The 19,943-nt window shown below is 41.5% G+C and overlaps 1 protein-coding gene and 1 non-coding gene across 2 annotated transcripts in view; both read left to right on the forward strand.

Annotated features, from left to right (window-relative positions):
- LOC138197246 (rho guanine nucleotide exchange factor 17-like) overlaps positions 1-19,943 on the forward strand; it is a 69,327-nt gene that overhangs the window by 44,863 nt on the left and 4,521 nt on the right. The window contains exons 2-23 of the mRNA XM_069147929.1: positions 3,547-3,624; positions 7,319-7,501; positions 11,888-12,004; positions 12,894-12,986; positions 13,122-13,298; positions 13,841-13,891; positions 14,136-14,245; positions 14,384-14,469; positions 15,070-15,188; positions 15,509-15,716; positions 15,977-16,050; positions 16,147-16,230; positions 16,616-16,719; positions 17,059-17,174; positions 17,271-17,390; positions 17,486-17,753; positions 17,947-18,033; positions 18,205-18,272; positions 18,614-18,762; positions 18,941-19,115; positions 19,361-19,456; positions 19,703-19,885. Of these exons, the coding sequence (XP_069004030.1) occupies positions 3,547-3,624; positions 7,319-7,501; positions 11,888-12,004; positions 12,894-12,986; positions 13,122-13,298; positions 13,841-13,891; positions 14,136-14,245; positions 14,384-14,469; positions 15,070-15,188; positions 15,509-15,716; positions 15,977-16,050; positions 16,147-16,230; positions 16,616-16,719; positions 17,059-17,174; positions 17,271-17,390; positions 17,486-17,753; positions 17,947-18,033; positions 18,205-18,272; positions 18,614-18,762; positions 18,941-19,115; positions 19,361-19,456; positions 19,703-19,885 (2,746 nt within the window). The remainder of the gene's footprint in view (positions 1-3,546; positions 3,625-7,318; positions 7,502-11,887; positions 12,005-12,893; positions 12,987-13,121; positions 13,299-13,840; positions 13,892-14,135; positions 14,246-14,383; positions 14,470-15,069; positions 15,189-15,508; positions 15,717-15,976; positions 16,051-16,146; positions 16,231-16,615; positions 16,720-17,058; positions 17,175-17,270; positions 17,391-17,485; positions 17,754-17,946; positions 18,034-18,204; positions 18,273-18,613; positions 18,763-18,940; positions 19,116-19,360; positions 19,457-19,702; positions 19,886-19,943) is intronic.
- On the forward strand, positions 9,617-9,689 carry trnam-cau (transfer RNA methionine (anticodon CAU)). The gene has a single exon. It is a non-coding gene; the product is annotated as a tRNA-Met (tRNA).

Here is a 19,943-nt window from a genome sequence, read left to right on the forward strand (position 1 = left end):
ACAGTCAGTCAGCTGATTAAGTGACAACAATTTTGATAATTAAATTCAACTTTTTGGCTGGTTTCAGCTTCTCAAATGTCAAATGCTTGAAGCTTTTCTCTTACAACAGTTAGTTGGGCAAAACCAGCAGTTTATAGAGGATGATGGGTATGGTTTATTGTTTTGCAACATTTAATTTAACCATTATCAAATTAACGATATAAAACAACAAGCCGCAACAAAATGGGAGCCAAATTTCAAACACTTCAGGAATTTACCACATCAAAACTGATAAAAGCAACCCCAAAATAAGATGTCAAGATGCATACAAATGGAAACAATAAAATTATATATATATATATTTTAAATTAAAGATCAATGGGACATTTTAAATAAGTCATTTTTATCAGTAAATTTTTTTCCCCAAGAAATTGAAATCATTAATGGATTTTCAAAGTAAAGGTTGCAAAATCAGTTAGAGTCAACAGATTCTGTTGCTATAAGAGATGACCCAATCACAAAGTATTTTGAACAGGTCCCTACTCACGGTAATTAGAGAATAGAAATGTGGATTACTATTGTATATGTTATTGTGAGCATCCCTCTTTAGCCTTGTTTTGTCCTGTAGTTCTTCCCTCCACTCCATTGTGTTTGTGTTTGTCAGGGATGAGTAGGTTTGGACAGAGTTTTTGACTCGTTGAAGGAGCAATTGTGCTGATTATAAGAAAGCTTATTTGACAAACATGATAAGTCTTACCCATGTCATTTCAGAGGGCCCGTCTTTCATTCACAATCATTGTCTTGCACATTCACAGTGATACACATTCTTCCATCCACACACCACCTCTCACCCTCCAGTGGTACCCCGCTTCCCCCCTGGGATCTCTTCAGATGCCAAACGCTAAACATGGCCTTTCTGGGAAGTTATTGTTATCGTTATTTATAGGGCACACTGGTGCTGGCGGCACGGAGCATGAGGGGGAAACAAATTATCTTCTGTATTTTTCTGCCTTGTGTGTGTGTGTGTGTGTGTGTGTGTGTGTGTGTATGTGTGTGTGTTTTTTTTAGCGTTTTTGCCTGTGGTATTTTTTTCAGTCACATTTAGTACCAGAATATTTTGGGAATCTCCCCTTCGGCCACTGAGATAATACGTCCACGATATCGTTCCATGATCCTAAAACTCCTCTTGTTATTCTCCCACCTCTGTCTGTCTGTCACACACACACACACACACACACACACACACACACACACACACACACACACACACACACACACACACACACACACACAGTATGTCACAAGTAATAAGACAGACTCCTATCACACAGTAACCAGGAGAAAGTGATAGATTGCACCTTTTGTAGCACTTTTCCAACGTCTTTACTAAATTGTGTGAGAAAAGCTGGATGATACTAAGCTGCTGACCTCCTTTGTTTAAATTTAACAAGCAACCCATTGAGTTAGATTCATCTCACAGTTCAGACATATACCATGATACAGATAAACATAAATATAGTATGAACTAAATTTATCCATTTGTTGTAGAGCTTCTTGCAAACCTTTGATCTCTTTCACATTCATTCTGCCGGTTTCCTTCTTGTCCTGGGCGTTTTGGGTTTTTGTCCACCGTGTTGGAGCCGTTCATCCACTTTCGTCTATAGATCACGAGCCATTGTGAGGGTGAACTGCTGAGTCATGCTGTGGTTGTATGGACTTCCTGGCCTCAGTGACCTCTAATCAGGTCCCTCTGTGTGTTAGCCGTGAATGTCCTGTCTGTGTTTGCCTCCTGTATGATATTATTAATAACACAACCCGATGACCTTTTGAGAGGTAAAATGGCAATCAAATATTTCCCAGAACTTAAACCCTCATGAACTAAAAGAAGATTAGGGAAATTAGGCAAATAATGGATCATAAATCAACCCTGGGGTTTGTGAAGCAAGCCAGGCATACAGCGACACAACAGCAGTGATTATGATGTTTGTGATCGTTGTATTTCAGTCATGTCTGACTAATGTTGAATGAAGAAGTAGAAAGGGGAGATTTAAAATGCCAGAACGGCGAGAAGCCCATCTACAAAATCGCACACAAAAAGTGCAAAAAAACTGCTGTTTTTTTTTTCTTCTCACTTTAGTATGCATTAGCAATGAAGAAATGACCATACACAAATATCCATACTTTCTCTTGCTAGCTCTATTCCACTGTCTCATAATGTTTGACTGTACAGACTGCTGGCAGTCTGCTGCCAAAATGTCAACATCAAAAGATATTTCCATCCCCTGTTAAAATATTAATATAACTTCCTTGTTTGTTTTTTCTACCCATGTTGTTGCACTTTTAAAAAGTGGGTTTTATGGCTTTGCAACATTCAGTACAGCAGGTCTGGCCCTGATAGCTCACAGGCCATCTGTAAGAACTATCTTTAGAGGCAGGACTTTTAGTGGGTCAGGAACTATGATGCAGGGAACTAAAAGGGAACCAGAGAAGTTGTTTCTGCTTTTTAAGGAGGCTTTAAATGTGCTTTTTGTGTGGATGTGTTCAAAAACAAGGTCTCAGGACTCAGTGTATTTCTGTTATTTATGCGTTTATTTCTCATAAAGGGTGCAGGTGTAAATGTGTAATTCTTTCTTCAGATTAAATTTGGGCCATTTCTGTCTTTCTGTCTTGTTACTATGAAGCATTTTCACACATTTCAGTGGAGGATCTTCTTTTTTCCTTTTTGCAGCTTCATCCAAAGGGGAACAAAAATCCCAAATGCTTGTTCTTGTTCTTGTGCTTGTTTTTTTTCTCAACCATTTTCACCTTAACAGATCTTGTTTACAGTGATAGATACATACAGAAAGCATAGGATGAGAAAAATATGGGTTTGATGACATGTAGCTATGTGGCCAGAAGCAGCGCTGTTGCAGTTATATGGTATGCATCTTAAACACTTTGCCTCAGTTGTGTGCATTTAAATTTTTTTTTATTTTAAAGCGCTTACAGTATATAAATCAAGGTCCTGTGATGGACCAGCGACTTGTCCAGGGTGAACCTCGCCTGCACCCAAAGTCTGCTGAGATAGGCCTGGGTATAGATGATGGATGGATGGATGGATGGTTTTTCAAGGTCACAGTGTTTTAGGAAATGTTAATTGTTTGTGTCTATATAAGAGTCATTCATATTTTTAAATTATATATTCAATACATTCTCTTTTTATGTGACCAATTTTAGTTTATTACTTTGGTAATTATAGTTATTTGTCAGTACCATTTCCAAATAAAACCCCATTGATCGCTCACGAGAAAAACACATTCAGCTAATTTTGCATCTGCAACCCCTCAGCAGGTGGACACGAAACACAAAAACACAATAATTCTACAGCATTAAATTACAGCAGAAAATGTGTGTATCTGGATGTCAGTGTTTTGAGGAGTTATGCCTCCGAAGGCGTGTCCATTGTTGTGTCCTAAGCTGTAAAGATGTGTGACATACAGCAGCGTTAGGTGTGAGTGTCTGAGAACGATGAGTTTAAATGCAGCGATTGACCACCTTTTTTTTCTTCTTGTTCGTCTGTCTTCACAGGACATGAGGAAGCATGTGATGATGACCCTCCTGGACACAGAGCAGTCATACGTCGAGTCACTCCGCACACTCATTCAGGTAACGCACACAATCTGTTGTACATACTATGCCTTATAAATGAGCTGTGTAGCCTGACAGACTCGCACTTACTTGTTGAGCTGTCAGTTTGTGGCAGACGGACACGCACGCAACACACAAAAGCAAACCGCCATCTTGGAATCACAGATTGCTGAGGACATGAATAACAAATGTAGGTAACAAAGGTGTTATGTAATGCACTTATTGTCATTCCTCCTGCCTGGATAATCTGATAACCCCATCGCATCTCACTGTCATCAGCATTATCTCCCCCTCCCACACACACACACACACACACACACACACACACACACACACATTTCTATATCCTACACCTAGTGTATCTGCGTTCTAATAGCTAAGTAACCCTTTACCACACATCTTGGCTGCATCCCTCTCTCACACATTTGCACACACGCACAAAAATCCCACACATCACTTTTGCTACCTGTCATCACCCTGTTGTATAACCTGTCACCGTTCACTGTGTGACGAACAGTGTGTTTACGTGTGCATTTTTATAAAATGTGCACGTGTTTATATCGGTGCGCGCACATCCCTCATGCACACCGACTTTGCCTCTGCCTGTGTATGTGTGGCCACAAAGTGAATAATCCTGGGCTGTGTTCCCATGACGACAAGGGGAAAGTAAGTGTTACCACGGTGACTGCTGTGAAGATGCAGATCCTTGAAGGATGGGGTTCAGCTGATGCTGCGTTATAGTAGCGCTGTCCAAAGTTTAAATCTGACTCAGGGGTTTTTTTTGGGACTCATGGGCCTTTTTTTTTTTTTTTTTTTTTTTTTTAATTCATGTCGTACCTTTATCTTAGGAGAGCCTTGTTAAACAGTTATATTGCGGTTTTATTTTGTACTACACAAGTTTGCAGTCTTTCCTGTTTTCATTTTAGATGCTTTTATTTTGAAAGGCGCTTGCTTTACTTCCTGTCGCGCGAAGCGGAGATAAATCGGCAAATGTATAAATGACTGCACAAAGTGAATTGTTTAAAGATTTTAGCACCCGCCGAAGAGGGACGAGGTTAGTATCTGTTGGAATACGGTAATGTTAAGATTGATATACATTTGTGTGTCTCCCAGCTCGTTTTCATTTTAAGGCGCAGAGTCAGCAGGAAGCTGTCTTTAGTAAAAAAACAAACAAACAAAAAAACCGATCCGGTAAGGGTCGACGTGACAGCCGAGGGATTAGCGTGCACTTCACAAACAGTGAGTTGTGGGTTCGATTCCCGGCTGGACGGACCCTGACACTACGTCATCCGTGTGCTCAGTTTACCCATATTTCCTGACTGTCTCTACTTGTCATATAATGGCAAAATGCAAAAAAAAAATTAGTTAAAAAAAAAGTTGTGATACACCAACTGCACACTGCCGACAAAGAAAGTAGCTTCTGATTATGAAGCCACCACTTTACATGGCAGCTGTGTGTGGGTGAAGAAGAGGCACATTGTAAAGCTCTGTGGTGGAAAAGTGTAAATGAAGTCCATCTGTTATATTCAGTGACCGGCAGGTTACCGTATTGGTAATTTCCCTCTTCCTGTCTCATATTCTAGATATCCTTTTTTATTGTTTTTTTTTTTTCCCAACATTCTATTCTTGCAGTCATGATAATTTCAAGGTGTAATAACAGCAGAGCAGAAATGGACTTGGCCACAAAAGGAAAATTAAATGAACATATATATATATATATATATACAATTTGCCCACGGGGGAAATGTAAAAAGTCCCAGCATAAATTATAAGAAACCTGTCAGAATTATGGTAAAAGAAACATTTTAAAAAGTTTTAACGTGCACCAGAGACGCATCCTAATTTCAGTTGTACAAAATAGTTAAACGTAGATTAATATCAGACGTGAAGTGGGTCTACATGAAATGGTACTGAATCCATCTTAAAGATACATCATCGGATGCATGATAGAGTGCAGCAGGAGGCTGAGCTGACCTACATAGTGACCACACATCTTCCACTCACTTCCTCACCTCCCTGATCCGACAGTCTCTGGAGGAAAACAGCTGCACAACACTTTCACAAACGAGCAGCCATAGATGTTCGTGCACAGTTAATGCCAGGTCATGTTGGAAAGTCTCACCAGTCTCACAGGCCTGTTTTCCAACTAATCTTCACAGCTCATTACTGCACTGTATGCGTGTCCAGCTTTAGAAAATGTGGAGTCTCCATTACAGCTCAGCACTTTTCTGAGATAAAGTTGGTCATTTCAGGCAGTTACAGAGTTCTTATGTAACTCGCATCCAAGAAAAATAGTTGAAGGAAGTTTAACTTGAAGGAAATTCAAGCTGAATCAGTGCTGTTAAAACTACCTCAAGTCTCTGTTTGTCCCAACTTTCCTCAATTCAAATGATTTAACGAGCAGATTGAATTAGCCGTCAAATGTGTCATGAAGTCGGGCAGTGAGCAGCTAACTAGACTTCACAGATTCTTGAGCCTCGGGTCACATCCGTCGGAGTCCATTTCAGAGTAAATCGAATTTCCAAATTTCTGTAGAGTTTTAACGGATCACAGTATCCGTGTCTCCGTGAGTTAGTGCATGTCTGAGTCAGGCTTCTTGTGACACTGTTGAGAGCCCAACTGCTAAATCTACTCAAGATTGAAAGAAAACTAAAGGTGATAAATTATATGCCCAAATTTATTTATTTATTTTTTTTATAATTTGATTTTACGTTGTTAAACATAGAAATACAGACATGTTAAAGATTAAACGAGTATTTCCAGAGCTTTTTTGAATTGTGACGTCCTCTGCGTGTGGCTTTGAGTCGCGTTTCAGTCGTTGGAGGGACAAGCAAGCAGACATTTCCCCACTCAACTTTCCTCATGGTTTCATAATTGTTTAATGAACAAACAGGTTAACGTAACCCATATTTCATGAAAAGCAAAGCTTAAAAATAAGTCCGACGAATAATACATCTTTTGTTTGTCTGCATTTCTTGCTTTCCTATTTAAAACGTATTATAAAACCCCTCAGATTCCAGTAGCAGCACAGTTTGCTGCCGTGACTCGGGCGCGCACGCAGAATAATGACTTGCCATCGCAGCTTGTCTGTCAGGTTTGTGTGCAGAACGCGCCGACGCTGAACACAAGCCGCTGTGTGCGCAACAAGCCCCGTCGTGTTGTGGGGTCACTGTCAGCTCTCCGGGGGAAATCTGCAGAAAGAGAAACGTTGTTGTTGTGTGCGGACGCGGAATATTGAAAGCCATTTTCCAATAATAGCAACGTCTTTGAAGCCCCGTCGTGCAGGAGGAGCGGTGGTGGGAAAAAAAGGGAACAGTCGCCCTTTACTCATTTCCCAGAAAGCACAGCACCAGCTGCTTCTACCTCCTTCTTATAAAGACTTAACATACACTCACGTTAGTGACTGAGACCCTGCTAATGCAGCTTTATTTATGATTCATGAGCTTTTAACTGCGTGTCATGATCCTCCATGAGTTTCCTCTGTAATAACTGTTACCATCTCATCCCCTGATAATGCACAACTAAAGTTTCACACTGAGGTCACGTAATTTCTTTAAAAAAAATACTCCATGATTGTCAGAATTATGAATTTAGTGTTCTCCAAAATTATTTGCCCAAAATTGCTGGACATCCTCAAATAAGCCGACACGTTTCGCCTCCGTCCTGCGTATTTCATGATTTGTAATGAGTCGTTAACTTTCTGTCCCCTCAGGGCTACATGCGTCCTCTCAAACAGCCGGACAGTGGCTCAATAGTCGACCCTCTGCTGGTGGACGAGATGTTCTACCAGATCCCAGAGATCCTGGAGCACCACGAGCACTTCCTGGAGCAGGTCGCCGGCTGCGTCGGCCAATGGCACGACAGGCAAACTGTTGGACACCTCCTCATCCAATCAGTAAGTGGAGATGACGATAAATTAAGAGTGCGCAGGTACTTAACGGATATCGACAGGAACGGAGGAACATCGTCGTAGCTCCGAGTGGTGGAAGAAGTACCCTCTTTTTTTTGTGTGTGTGTCCACAGTGCAAGAACTAATGAAGATAGTACTTTTTAAAAGGTTCCTACTTTAGAGTGGGTACTCTCCCAGCACAGGGAGATGCCTTGAGGGACCCAAGTGTGGGGGGATTGGTGAAACACATGCACCACCAGCAACCACCATTTTGAAAAACCTCTGTAAAAGGTCAGCTGAGTAAATAACAGCTTTTTAATATCAGCCTTTAAAAAAAAAATCTTCTTTTTGATCTCTCGGACGTCAGATTAGAGGAGCTGTTCAGGTGCTGTCGACTAAGTCACACGAAGACTGAAGAGTTTTCTTTTTACCAATTCATCAGCCGACTCCCTGTCACTAGATTTTTGCTGGTCGAAGTTATGACACGAACAAGAAGTTACAATGGAGAAATCTCCAAAGGGAATGTTTTTAAAAGCAGCATCTGCATTAGTTAGTATATATTTCCACCGCGATATGTCCCACTCAGCACACATCTTGCTTTCAATTCTTTGAAAATCAAATGTAAAGGGTGTCTATTCAGAAATGACTGTTGTTCAGTTATGTTAAAACTAACATGCTGGGTGGTGTCCTGGTTGTAGGAATGAAAACTGTAGTTGGCAGCTTTATTTGTTCTTGGGGACCTTCGCTGCATGTACAACCTTTTTCTTTTTTACATTTACACTGTCAATATTTGATTATGGCAAAATGGCATAATATTCTCTACAAGTAACATATGTGAAACAGCAGTTTTGGTCGATTCTAGAGCCGCAACTATTTGTCAAATATGCAACTAGTTGATGGCCAGAAAATTGTTTTGCCGTTCTTTAATGAAAAATAGTAAAATTCTCTGATTCCACTTTCTTTAATGTAAATATTTTCTTGTTTCTTAAGTCCTCCACTGACATCCCCCCCCCCTCCTCCCACTTTTCTGGCATTTGAAAGACCAAACAGCTAATAGTTGTGGTTTGCAGTCACTGTTCTGTGTATTGTTAACAGATTTCAGACCCAGATTGGCCTCAAACATTCAGGATGTATTCTGCACATGTTAGCATGGTTAGCGTCTGTCCGTTGAATGTAGGCTGAGAGCGTGAGATCTTTAACCTCTGCCAACAAGCAGTAATCCCTTTGCTTCTCTGCCTCCCTCTCAACAGCCTTGAAAACAATAAGACTGGTCCTAAAATTATGATTATAACACTATGAAGTATGGTACTATATTCTTAAGTTAGAATTAATACAATACTGATAAACAACCAATGACCAAAGGACACTTCCTCTTCCAGACAGCAGTAACGTTAAAAAACAAAATGCGGAGAAGCTTGTTTTATGGAAAGTTGGTCTATAGTTGGCAACAGTAGCTTAATATTTTGCTTTTCCAGTGGCCGCTTGTTGACCTATTCAAAGTTTCCCATGACCCAGGGGTGGCTCTGAACCTAAACGTTAAAAATACAAAACAGTGCTGAAGAGCTTCAGTGTCGGGCTAAATGTCATGTTTTGGTCTTTGAGTAAAGGACTTCCATCCAGGCTGGCAGAGTTTTCTCACACTCTGAACAAACACAGGCAGAAATTCATTATTGGAAGAACTCAGATGTCGGTCTCTTCAGTTTCCTTAGTCGGTCACGAAGTGATGTGGCCACAGGCTTTGGTTTTTATTTTGACACAATCAGTTTGAATGAAAGTGTTTCACAAGCTCTCTAGACAAAGCAGAAACTGCAGATAAAGCAGTCTGACTGACTGACTACGTTCCAAAATTACCGAATTCATTCTGCTGATATTTGTTGCTTCAGGTGGATTTTGATTTACAGGTTGAAAAGAATGAATGGCATAAAGACATAGAACATAGTTGGATGTAGTCTGTGGTGGAAATGTGAGAGGAGCTGGGTTTTCCTGTTGAGTTGGAGCCGTTGCAGCCCCCTCTCAGCCTGAACCTCCCTCCCCCTCTCAGCCTGAACCTCCCCCTCCCTTTCGGCAGCTCTTTGTGTCTCGCTGCAGCTCTTAAAGCCGCAGCAGCTCGGTTTCCTTCAGGCCTCGTTGGCGCAGTAGGCAGCGCGTCAGTCTCATAATCTGAAGGTCGTGAGTTCGAGCCTCACACGGGGCAGAGTTTTTTTTTTGTTGCTCTGTTGTCACCGTTTGAAGCTGCAGATTGTATCTTTTGTGTTTGATTTGTGTTACATGCGGCCCGTCCCTTTATTAGCTGCAGATATCTTTGATACACTGCACTAAATCTCTCTCAATTAATAGTCTGTTGTGACTGATAGTTTCAAGACTGACAGATATATCCGTCCATAGATACATCTGTTTTTCAGGTCTATAAGTATACTTGAACATAAAGAATGTATTATCCATTTACATTTATTGCTTCCTTGAATTCGTACCTCGAGTCTCTAACCAAAGTTGCTACTCAGAGTAGTTTGGAGTATTGTTTGTGATGGACGATCTCAGTTTTAAGTCTCTTTTCCAGACTTTAAAAACATTTCTAAATTTGGATTGATCACTTTTGAAATGCGATTAAAATAGATGAAAGAATTTGTATTTGATTAGTTTATTAGTCATTTTCTCATATATCTTTGAAATGAAAGTATCAGACTTTTGGACCCTCATTTCTATTGTTGGGAGGCGTTCACACAACCATCCAGCGATATTTATCTTGACAAAGACTGATAGTAAAAGTTCAAAGTTCATTTGGTCAATCCACAAAATCCCAGAACTTGGAGAGCTTCAAGCCTTAATCAGCAAACACTGAAGAAAAGAAGGAAATAAATCCTCCTATTAAGTAAAAAATAAAAGTTAAATAAAAACATAAATGTAGACATTACCAACCAAAAAACAATATTCTTAAGCAAACCTTTTAAAAATGGGGTAAAAGACTCATTCCTAAAAGCTTCATGTTTAAAGACCCAAACACTGTGAAATGTAACTCTAGAAACATATACTTACACATAAAAACAAACCTTTTGTAAACCATTATTAACATAGCAAACATCAGCAGGTTAATAAGTACAACACAAAACGAGACACTTGAGTTATCTCCTCTCTGTTTGGGCCTCTCTGCTCTGTACAATCCTCTGCTTGATGGTTGGAAAGGTCTACGCCTCCATTTAAGTTAATCTCTCTCTTTCTGCCATTTCTACCGTCTGCTGTGACCAATCCTCACATTATTCCTCAGTCCTCTTCCTGTCCCTCGAACACTGAGAAGGAGGGAGAGCAGAGACAGGAGAGGACTCTCAGAGACGGATGACGGGGAAAAACAGTGAGGACGAGGCGAGGGCAGCGAGCCGGATACTCTGCGACGTTAAATGAGACGCTGTGCCCTTGGTGTCTCTTTGTTTGCGTCTCTACCACTTTCTTTTATTCTTTGACACAGACGTCTGCCCCTCTTGTTTGTGAAAGCAGGTCGGTGTGATTCATCTGTTTGACCCGGAGAAAGATAAAAAGAAGGACAAACGCTATTCTTTTCTGATGGAAAACTGAATTGAGACCCACAAACACCAACGTCTCTTTTGTAGCTCCTTTTTGTTGTTGTTGCTGCAGCTGTTGGATCTCATTCATAGTAGTTTTTCCTCATTATTTAACCAAATGTTACAATCTATCGGTGAACTATTCATCCTGTAATCTGATGTTTTCCAACATGAGATGCTTGTTATATCTTATATTGAATGAAAATGTTATTTTCACCTTGTATGATCCGACAATATAGTCTCTTTTTTTTAATGAATGAATTCATTGTTTAGTCTTTCGAAAATGTAAAAGGAAAGTAGAATTATCGTTTTTTTCATGTTTCTTGCGCAAATGTAATAAATACCTGTTTAAAATAGAAAACAAAAGAACAAAATCACAATCTGCCTTATTTTGTGAGAGTTCATTTGAGATTTCAATTTAACATGTCAACCACAGAAAAGCAGTAAATCTTCACGTGATACGATTGACTAACAATTAAAAAAAAATGTCAAAACTCTTTCCGTTTAGTTTTCTGTTAAAAAAAAACTGTAAACTGAGATTCTCTCACCAGCCTATCGGGTTTTCTGCTTTCCTCAAGATGTTAATCAAACATCAAAAGAAAGTTACTTTCATACAATTATTTTTTTTATTTTTTTTATATCAGTGACAGGGTTGTGGTTTAAACTGGAGGCGGTATATCGGATACAACTGTCAAAAATCAATACTTAACAAAATGCACCAATTTCCACCCGGATCGTTTGATTTCGCTTCAAACAAACATGGAGGCCATCGGATTAACTTTGAAGAAGCTGTTGTCACATAAAAGTGAACACGTTTATTTCTTCTTCTTTTCTCCAGTTCTCCAAAGAGACTCTCGCTAATATGTACTCGGCGTACATCGACAACTTTCTCAACGCCAAAGATGCCGTGAGGATTGCCAAGGAGGCCAAGCCAGCGTTTCACAAGTTTCTGGAGGTGAGAGTAGGACTGAGCAGCTGCTCTTATAATTTGTATTTGTTTGGAAAAATCGGAGGCCACCGCAGACACCTTTCCTTCTTCAACCAGCTGTTTGAGCCTGAACGCCTCCTCTGACACGCACATCATCGCTGCATCCCGGTAATGTTTGTGTTTTTGTCTTTGAAAGGACACGCTTGATAGTTCTTGCCCTGCGATAACAGAACTTCAGAACTCTTAGTGAAATGAGTGTTTCTGGAGAAAACCAAGTGATTTTTACCTGAATGCGTCTATTTGTCACTAAAATGAAGCACACAGGCTGAAACCTGACAACATCTGGATCAAAATCATCTTATTCTGCTGATAGTTTCATCTCTTAATCAAACTATATTAAGTTAATGATACAGCTGGATGATTTAAAAAATTGTTCACAATGCTCACCACTGGTGAATTTTATGTTTCGGTGCATAAATTTTTTTTTTGTCTGTCTCGCTCTGTTACAAACCGTCTCTTTAAGGCAAGTCAGCAGGACGACTAGACTTCCAAAAGCTGCGGATGTTTAAGGAATATGTCCAGTTGAATTCAGTCGATCGGCGTTTACGCTCTTGATACTGCGGTGCACCACTAGAAATAATCTGTACAGGTCGGCTGCACAGACAAAAGTTCACCTGCAGAAACGTAATCAGGCACCTCCAACCATGTCCTCCTCCTCCTCCTCCTGCACTCAGCCCACAACGGACTAGAGCTTTTACCTCGGGGGCTGTTCACCGTGGAAACACTGCACCATCTAGTGGTGGAGGTGTGAAATGCAGCGTTGACTTGATTTCGGAGTCTTCTTTGTTGGGGTGGGGGTAGGAGGGGTCTGTCTTATATTTGTTTCTCCATTATCCTCCTTCCCTGAATCCAACAGCAAAACATGCGTGAGAACAAAGAGAAACAGGCTCTGGGCGATCTGATGATAAAGCCGGTGCAGCGGATTCCTCGATACGAGCTGCTGGTTAAGGTGACTTATTTCAAAATATAACTTAAGTATTTTCTACATACTGTACGTAGAGTTCTTCAACGTTCAGTGACAAAAAGCGTTTTTTTTTTTTCTTTTTTAAAGGCAGATATTTATTACTGTGTTTTTTGTTCGTAGGACCTGCTCAAGCACACTTCAGAGGATCACCCCGACCACCCGCTCTTACTGGACGCCCAGAGGGACATCAAGCGGCTGGCGGAAAGGATCAATAAGGGACGTCGCTCTGCTGAGGAGGCGGAGAGGGAAACCAGGGTTATCCAGGAGATTGAGGCGCACATAGAGGGAGTCGAACATGTGAGATATTTATTTATGAGATTCAAATTATTTTGTAATTTGGATAAAGTCCCTGAGATATATCGTCTTGTTTTCAAGTCCAAACAAACACTCCACAAATGGAAAAAAAAAAAAAAAAAAAAGAGCAAAATGATGACAGGGAGCAAATATTTACAGATAAATTATTCCAATCAAAGGAGCCCAAAACATAAAAGGCTATTTTATTGTTTTACCAACATCCTGAGACAGAACAGGAACAATAAAAAGAATCTGATCAGCGCTTATTCGAGCATAATTTGACATATAAGAAATACAAAAATGCAAGTAAATTTGTGAAGATAGTTCTGTTTAAAGCTGATATTTGTTTAGTTTTGCTGATTACTTATGTAGTACTGCTGTGGCAGAAAAAAAATAAACTGTCAGCCAATTGTAGCTTTGTTTTCCACTGATTATGCTTCTTTATTAAGCCATTATTTAGCCACATCCTAAATAGAGAGACGGCAGCCGTTTACAGTTATTCTTCTACGATGTGAAGTGACCATTTCTCTGTGTGTTTGTGTCAGATTCTGAATCCTCAGAGGAAGTTCTTGAGACAGGAAATGGTCATGGAGGCGGTAAGAAATGCTTTCTGAACAATGACAAATGCTTGTGCTCACTTACTTTCCTGAATTGTTGCCATGCTGTCGAAAATAAGTAAAACAATTGAATTAAGCAAGCCGTATTATAAACGAACTAAACTATGTTCTTTTACTTCTACTCGTTGATAAAGTTGAACTTTGGCTAATACTATATTAAAACTTGAATTATGATGTTGACGTTCTGATGTTATCTGCTCCCCTGCTCTCTCTGTCTCTGTAGAAGACGGTGGGCGGAAAGAAAGACCGCTCTCTCTTCCTCTTTAGTGATCTGATCATCTGCACCACTCTCAAGAGGAAGTCTGGCTCATTAAGACGCAGCTCCATGAGCCTGTATGTAACACGCATGCACACGTTGAGCACACTTTCTAAACCACACTGCACCCTGGTGTTGGACAACAGGAAGTGTCGGTCTTCATATTTACCATCCTCCTTTCTGTTTTCCTTCCCGTGTTGCTGTTTCACTCTCAGATACTCAGCTGCAAGTATGATCGATACCTCCAGTAAATACAAGTTCCTGTGGAAACTTCCTCTAGAGGACGTGGAGGTGGTGAAAAGTAAGGCTCTGATGGGAAACTGCAGTGTTTTCATTTCTACTTTCTTTAGTCAAAGTCAACTGGATTGTCAATCCACCACACGTACAAGACATACAGAGAGATGGAAATACTGTTTCTCACAGTCCCACGCTGTGCAAAATACAAAGATAAAACAAGAAAAGTATAAATATGTAACGATAAAAACAATAAAACAGTCAACAACCACAATGACGCTTAACTGCAATATATATAAATACAACATAGTATAAATAAAAATAAATACGGGTCCATGGTGCAAAAGTTCAGACTTTTAATGAATTAATAGTTCACTGCACATAAGGAAATACAAGTAATATAATATGCCATTTTCTCTTGTCCTTGCATATCAAATTTCTGTATGAAACTTTAATCAATCCAATTAGTCCACCACCAGGAGAAGTAATAATCAGATTAAATTTAAGAGACCAACTTCACTTCACTGTTTGCTCGTTCGTCAGTGTAAACATTAAATAATAAATTGCTCACTTTCAAGATTTTTAACCTTTCAGATGAAAAATGGAAATAGCTTTTTAGGAAACTGCTGTGTGAAATTCTCTGACAGTTTATTCTTCGATGCCTCAGGCTCCTCTCAGGCAACAAACAAGGAGAGCATCCAGAAGATGATCAGCCGATTAGACGAGGATGTCAGCTCACTCGGACAGATCAGCAAACTGTCTGAGACCCTCAGCTTCCCACATCAGGTGCTGTGGAGCAAATACCATTACAAAGACGTGTCACTGTCGCTTTTATGTTTTAACCCTCCTTCCTTTACCTATCTCCTTGTCTTTAGTCAAGTTTTTTTTATATTAGACATTGATATGTCTTGTTTTTCTCCTCTATCGAGCGATACATTTCGTGGTCTTTACAAAGACGGGCTTAAAAAAAAAACTGTCTAAAGCATTTCATAACTCACCCTGTCTTTTTTTTTGACTTTTTGACTTTTTGCAATGTGTTTTTAACTGAAGCTACCAAAAGAGTCTTTTTAAATCGTCTTCTTTTTTTTTTCTTTCATCTCTTTCAGTCCCTAGACGAGGTAATAAAGGATCTGATGGTGTCAGTGCACAGGGAGCTGTCAGAGAAACAGTCTCTGGCCTTCAGTATGACCTTCCTGCCCACAAAGCTGGAGTTCACCACGGCCTCCGCTGAGAGCAGCTTTATCTTCGAGTTCACCTCGCCTGACACTCGCTCCAGCTTTGAACAGGCCTTTGAGGACGCCAAGAAAAAGCTCGGTTAGTGGAGAAGCTTTATAATGAAACCTATTTTTTTTGTGTTTTTTTTCTGCCTACTAACTTGCTAACAGGGCAGTAGAAAAAGTCGCGGGTTGAAGCATGTGGACGAGATAGTTTCATTTAATATTTGTGGCTAGCTTTTCTCAGACAAAAATGTGTTGCACAATCTTTTTTTTTTAGCATTCATGATTCTAACTAGAATTTAACAGACCCGCAGCTGCTTACTTTACGTTAGTAATTATTCATGTCATGTTGTTTAGCTATGAATAAAGACCAGTGGGATCCAGAGTTTCTGAAGGCCATTCCTATTATGAAGACACGCAGTGGAATGCAGGTGAGAGCAACAGAACATATCTACTGTATAATGTTCACATAAATGTTGCACGTACAAAAAAAAAAGTCACCCCCATGTGTTTTTGTTTGTCTCCAGTTTTCGTGTGCCTCTCCCAGCCACAGCTGTCCCGACAGCGGCTGTGAAGTGTGGGTGTGTAACAGCGACGGATACGTGGGACAGGTGAGAAAGTATTGTATCGGTGTTCTCCGGTGGAGAAAGAAAAAAAAAGATTATATTAAATTACATTTAGCTGACGCTTTTATCCAAAGCGACTTACGATAAGTGCATTTCAACCATGAGGGTACACAACCCAGAACAACAGGAATCAAGAAAATACAATTTCTTCAAGAAAGCCAAACTACAAAGTGCTATCAGTAAGTGCCATTTTAAGCGCTACTAAAGTTCTCCTGTTCAAGGTAAATTTGGAAGAGGTGTGTTTTTAGTTTGCGGTGTAAGATGTGCAGAGTTTCCGCTGTCCTGGTGTCGTTGGGGAGTTCATTCCACCATTTAGGAGCCAGGACATTATATTGGTTTGACTGATGCGACTTTGACGTTGCCTCTCCAGGTTTGTCTGTTGAACATCAAAGATGAGCCCACAGTGGAGGCCTGCATCGCCGTCTGCTCAGCGAGGATCATATGTATTGCTGCAGTACCAGGACTCAAGGGAAGGTCAGTGCGCGCGCGCGCACACACACACACACACACACACACACACACACACACACACACACACACACAGCACCTGAATGTATTGTATGTAAAACTTTAAGACGTCATTGTACAGCAGTAGTTTGAGATGATGAAGTCAAAGAGGTTTCCTTGGCAAATACTGTTTGAGCTTCATATGAGGGAATAGACATCAAAAACGGACTTAAATGACCTGTCAGCAGAAACGTATTTCCTTAAAGCTGGCTCTGTCCCATCACGGTACCAGGTGATTGACCCTGTTCATGAATTTATTTATTTCATAATTTACAAGTTATTAACCAATAACCCTCGACCTCTCAGGGAGCGTGGATCAGAGCCTGCCCCCGCCCCCACCTCCGGAGCACCTGGTCACCCCCAGCAGCAGCTCCATATATCCATCTCTCATTCATCTCTCGAGCTGACGGAGCAGCCAACAGGTTAGTTGCTGCTGTACAAACATAGCTTTGGAAAAGTATCTGCATCAATTTGTCCCCGATTTTCTGGTGGCTGACCAGAGGATCGTTTGTTTCCAGGACCGGGGGCGGAGCTCGTTCCATTTGACAGCGATGACACAGATGACGAAGATTCACCCAGTCCCTCTTCCACTCTGCAGAGTCAGGCCAGTCACTCCACCATATCATCCAGCTACGGCAGTGAGTAAAAACCACACGGACGATTACACCCTCGCTGTCTTTACCAGTACCTGAATCTCTCTTTCATTCCCCCCTCCCCGCCTCCCCCCACGAAGATGACGAGGGTCCCGGCTCCAAGGACATGGCTACTGAGACCACCAGCAGTGAGGAGGAGCAGGAGTTCCCGGTGGCTAGCACCTACGGTGCTCAGGGGCTGTTAGGGGTTGGTGGAGGAAGCCGTGCCCACACAGAGAGCCCCATGGATGGCCGCGCCATGCGCCGATCCTCTCGGGGGTCCTTCACCCGGGCGAGTCTGGAGGATCTGCTCAGTATTGACCCGGAGGCCTACCAGAGCTCCGTGTGGCTGGGCACAGAGGATGGATGGTGTGTGGTACACCACCAACACATGTACACACAAGTTACTGGGTTTTGGAAGTGGTTTGATCTCTCAAATGTCATGTGAAGCCAAAAGAGCCCTTTTTTTTTTTTTTTTTTTTCCAGCCCCACATTGTAATTACTCCCTTGGCTTGCTGGTGTGCTGGTTTTCATCACCTAATTTCTTCTGTGTCTCTCTCAGCATCCATGTGTACCAGTCCTCAGACAACATCCGCAACCGTAAAAACAGCATGAAGATGCAACACTCAGCTTCCATCCTCTGTATTCTGTGAGTCTGCATTTTTGTCTGCTGCTGGGTCTTTAAGAACAAACAATATAGGAATTTATGTTTTATTATTAGACGTTAAAGGTATGAATCAGCCGCGACTTCGTATTTGATTTCATATAAATGCTGCTTTTACTGTCCCTCCTAATGTTTCTTTCTTTTTTCTCACTTCAGGTATTTGGACAATAAAGTGTTTGTGTCCTTAGCAAATGGAGAGGTGATTGTTTATCAGAGAGAAGCAGGTACGCTGAACTGTGGACATGATTGTAGGAATGAATTAGATGCATCGGTGCTTTTGGTTTTCTTACCTTGCATAATTATGCGATCGCTGTCTGAAGTTGAAGTCGTTTGAAGTCTGCACACACTGGGAGTTTGTAGATGAAGCAGTGACCACCGTATCACGTATCATTGAAGCACACTTTATTTTCCTGACACCCAAAGACAAACCCATGTTGAGGATCAGACACTATGAATTTTAATGTGAAAAGTGCTTGGTTACATGAAAACCATTTTAGTAATAATATTGGTCTCTTTTTTTTCTTTTCACCCCACTTTTTCTTTGTTGTCTGTCTTAAATCTGCAGGTAGTTTCTGGGACCCTCAGTCCTCTCAGACGTTGGTTCTGGGCACACCCAATAGTCCGGTCACCAAAATGGTTCCTGTTGGAGGAAAGCTGTGGTGCGGCTCACAGAACAGAGTCCTTATTATCAACACAACCACTCTGGTACAAGAGGTAGGTGGACGGGCATATTTAGAGGGGGAGAGGGGGAGGGGAGGGAGATCAGCTGTGAAGGTGATCTGGATCGCAGCCTTCACAGCTAGAAAAATAGTCGAGGTTGACAGACTGACAAGCAGGAGTACTGAAGCGGAACGATACTCACCTCCGTCTCCCCCCCCCCTTCCCCTCACAGCACTGCTTCCAAGTGGGCACGGACAGCAGTCGGTGTGTGACGTGCATGGTGGTGTACGGTCAGGGTGTGTGGTTGGCGTTGCAGGGCAGTGCGCAGGTCAAGCTGTATCACGCTCAGACCTGGGAGAGCCTGACAGAGGTGGACGTGGCGCCTGCTGTGCACAAGATGCTCGCAGGTAAAGCACACACGGGGAACACATACACACGGGTTGAGCGCTCAGACATACATATCCATCGCATGTCTGCAGTTTATTTCTCTAAATGTTTCTTCATTTAACCGAATTTAGGAGACCGTGTCCTCTGGGTGTTCCTCAGTTTTTTTTTAACTTGACCTTCTTAAGCCCTCTTTCCACCGTCTGACCACGCTTGTCTTTATTCCTCCGACTTCAACCCTCCATCCCGTGCTTCCTGCTCGATGCAGGTGCAGATGCGATCATCAGACAACACAAGGCTGCCTGCCTGAGAATCACAGCCCTGCTGGCCTGTAAGGATCTGCTGTGGATCGGCACCAGTGCAGGTAAGCGCGCATGTTCTAGTCTGACAAAATTTGAAGTACATTAACTGATCATTAACCTGCTTTATTATTAAATCCGATAAGGGCAGCAATTTTTAAAGGGCTGGAAATGTCCTAGAAGCACATTCGCATGCAAACAGAGCTACAAGAAAATCGATTTTAAAATGGTGCACGGTGATTTTTCTCACTGATCATTATACTTTGGATTCAAATAGAAAGCTTCTGCTAAGCTATCGTGTTCTTGTACAGGGGTGGTCCTTACGTTGGCAATCCCAGCGGTGAGCTTAGGTACCGGGGCTGGGATGCTGAAATCTGCCCTGCTGCCAATGGGCTCTGCTCACGGGCACACGGGCCACGTTCGGTTCCTTACATCAATCGAACTACCGGAAGGGTTTGACGTGGACTTCCCTCCGTCATCAATGGACTCTACAGGTTTTTTTTTCACTGCTTTTCTCAGACAAATAACAACCTGCTTTCATGCATGTCGGTG

The sequence above is a fragment of the Embiotoca jacksoni genome, unplaced genomic scaffold (assembly GCF_022577435.1).
Source record: "Embiotoca jacksoni isolate LCO1_2020_lvr unplaced genomic scaffold, fEmbJac1.0.p SCAF_14, whole genome shotgun sequence".
NCBI classification, from domain to species: Eukaryota; Metazoa; Chordata; class Actinopteri; family Embiotocidae; genus Embiotoca; species Embiotoca jacksoni.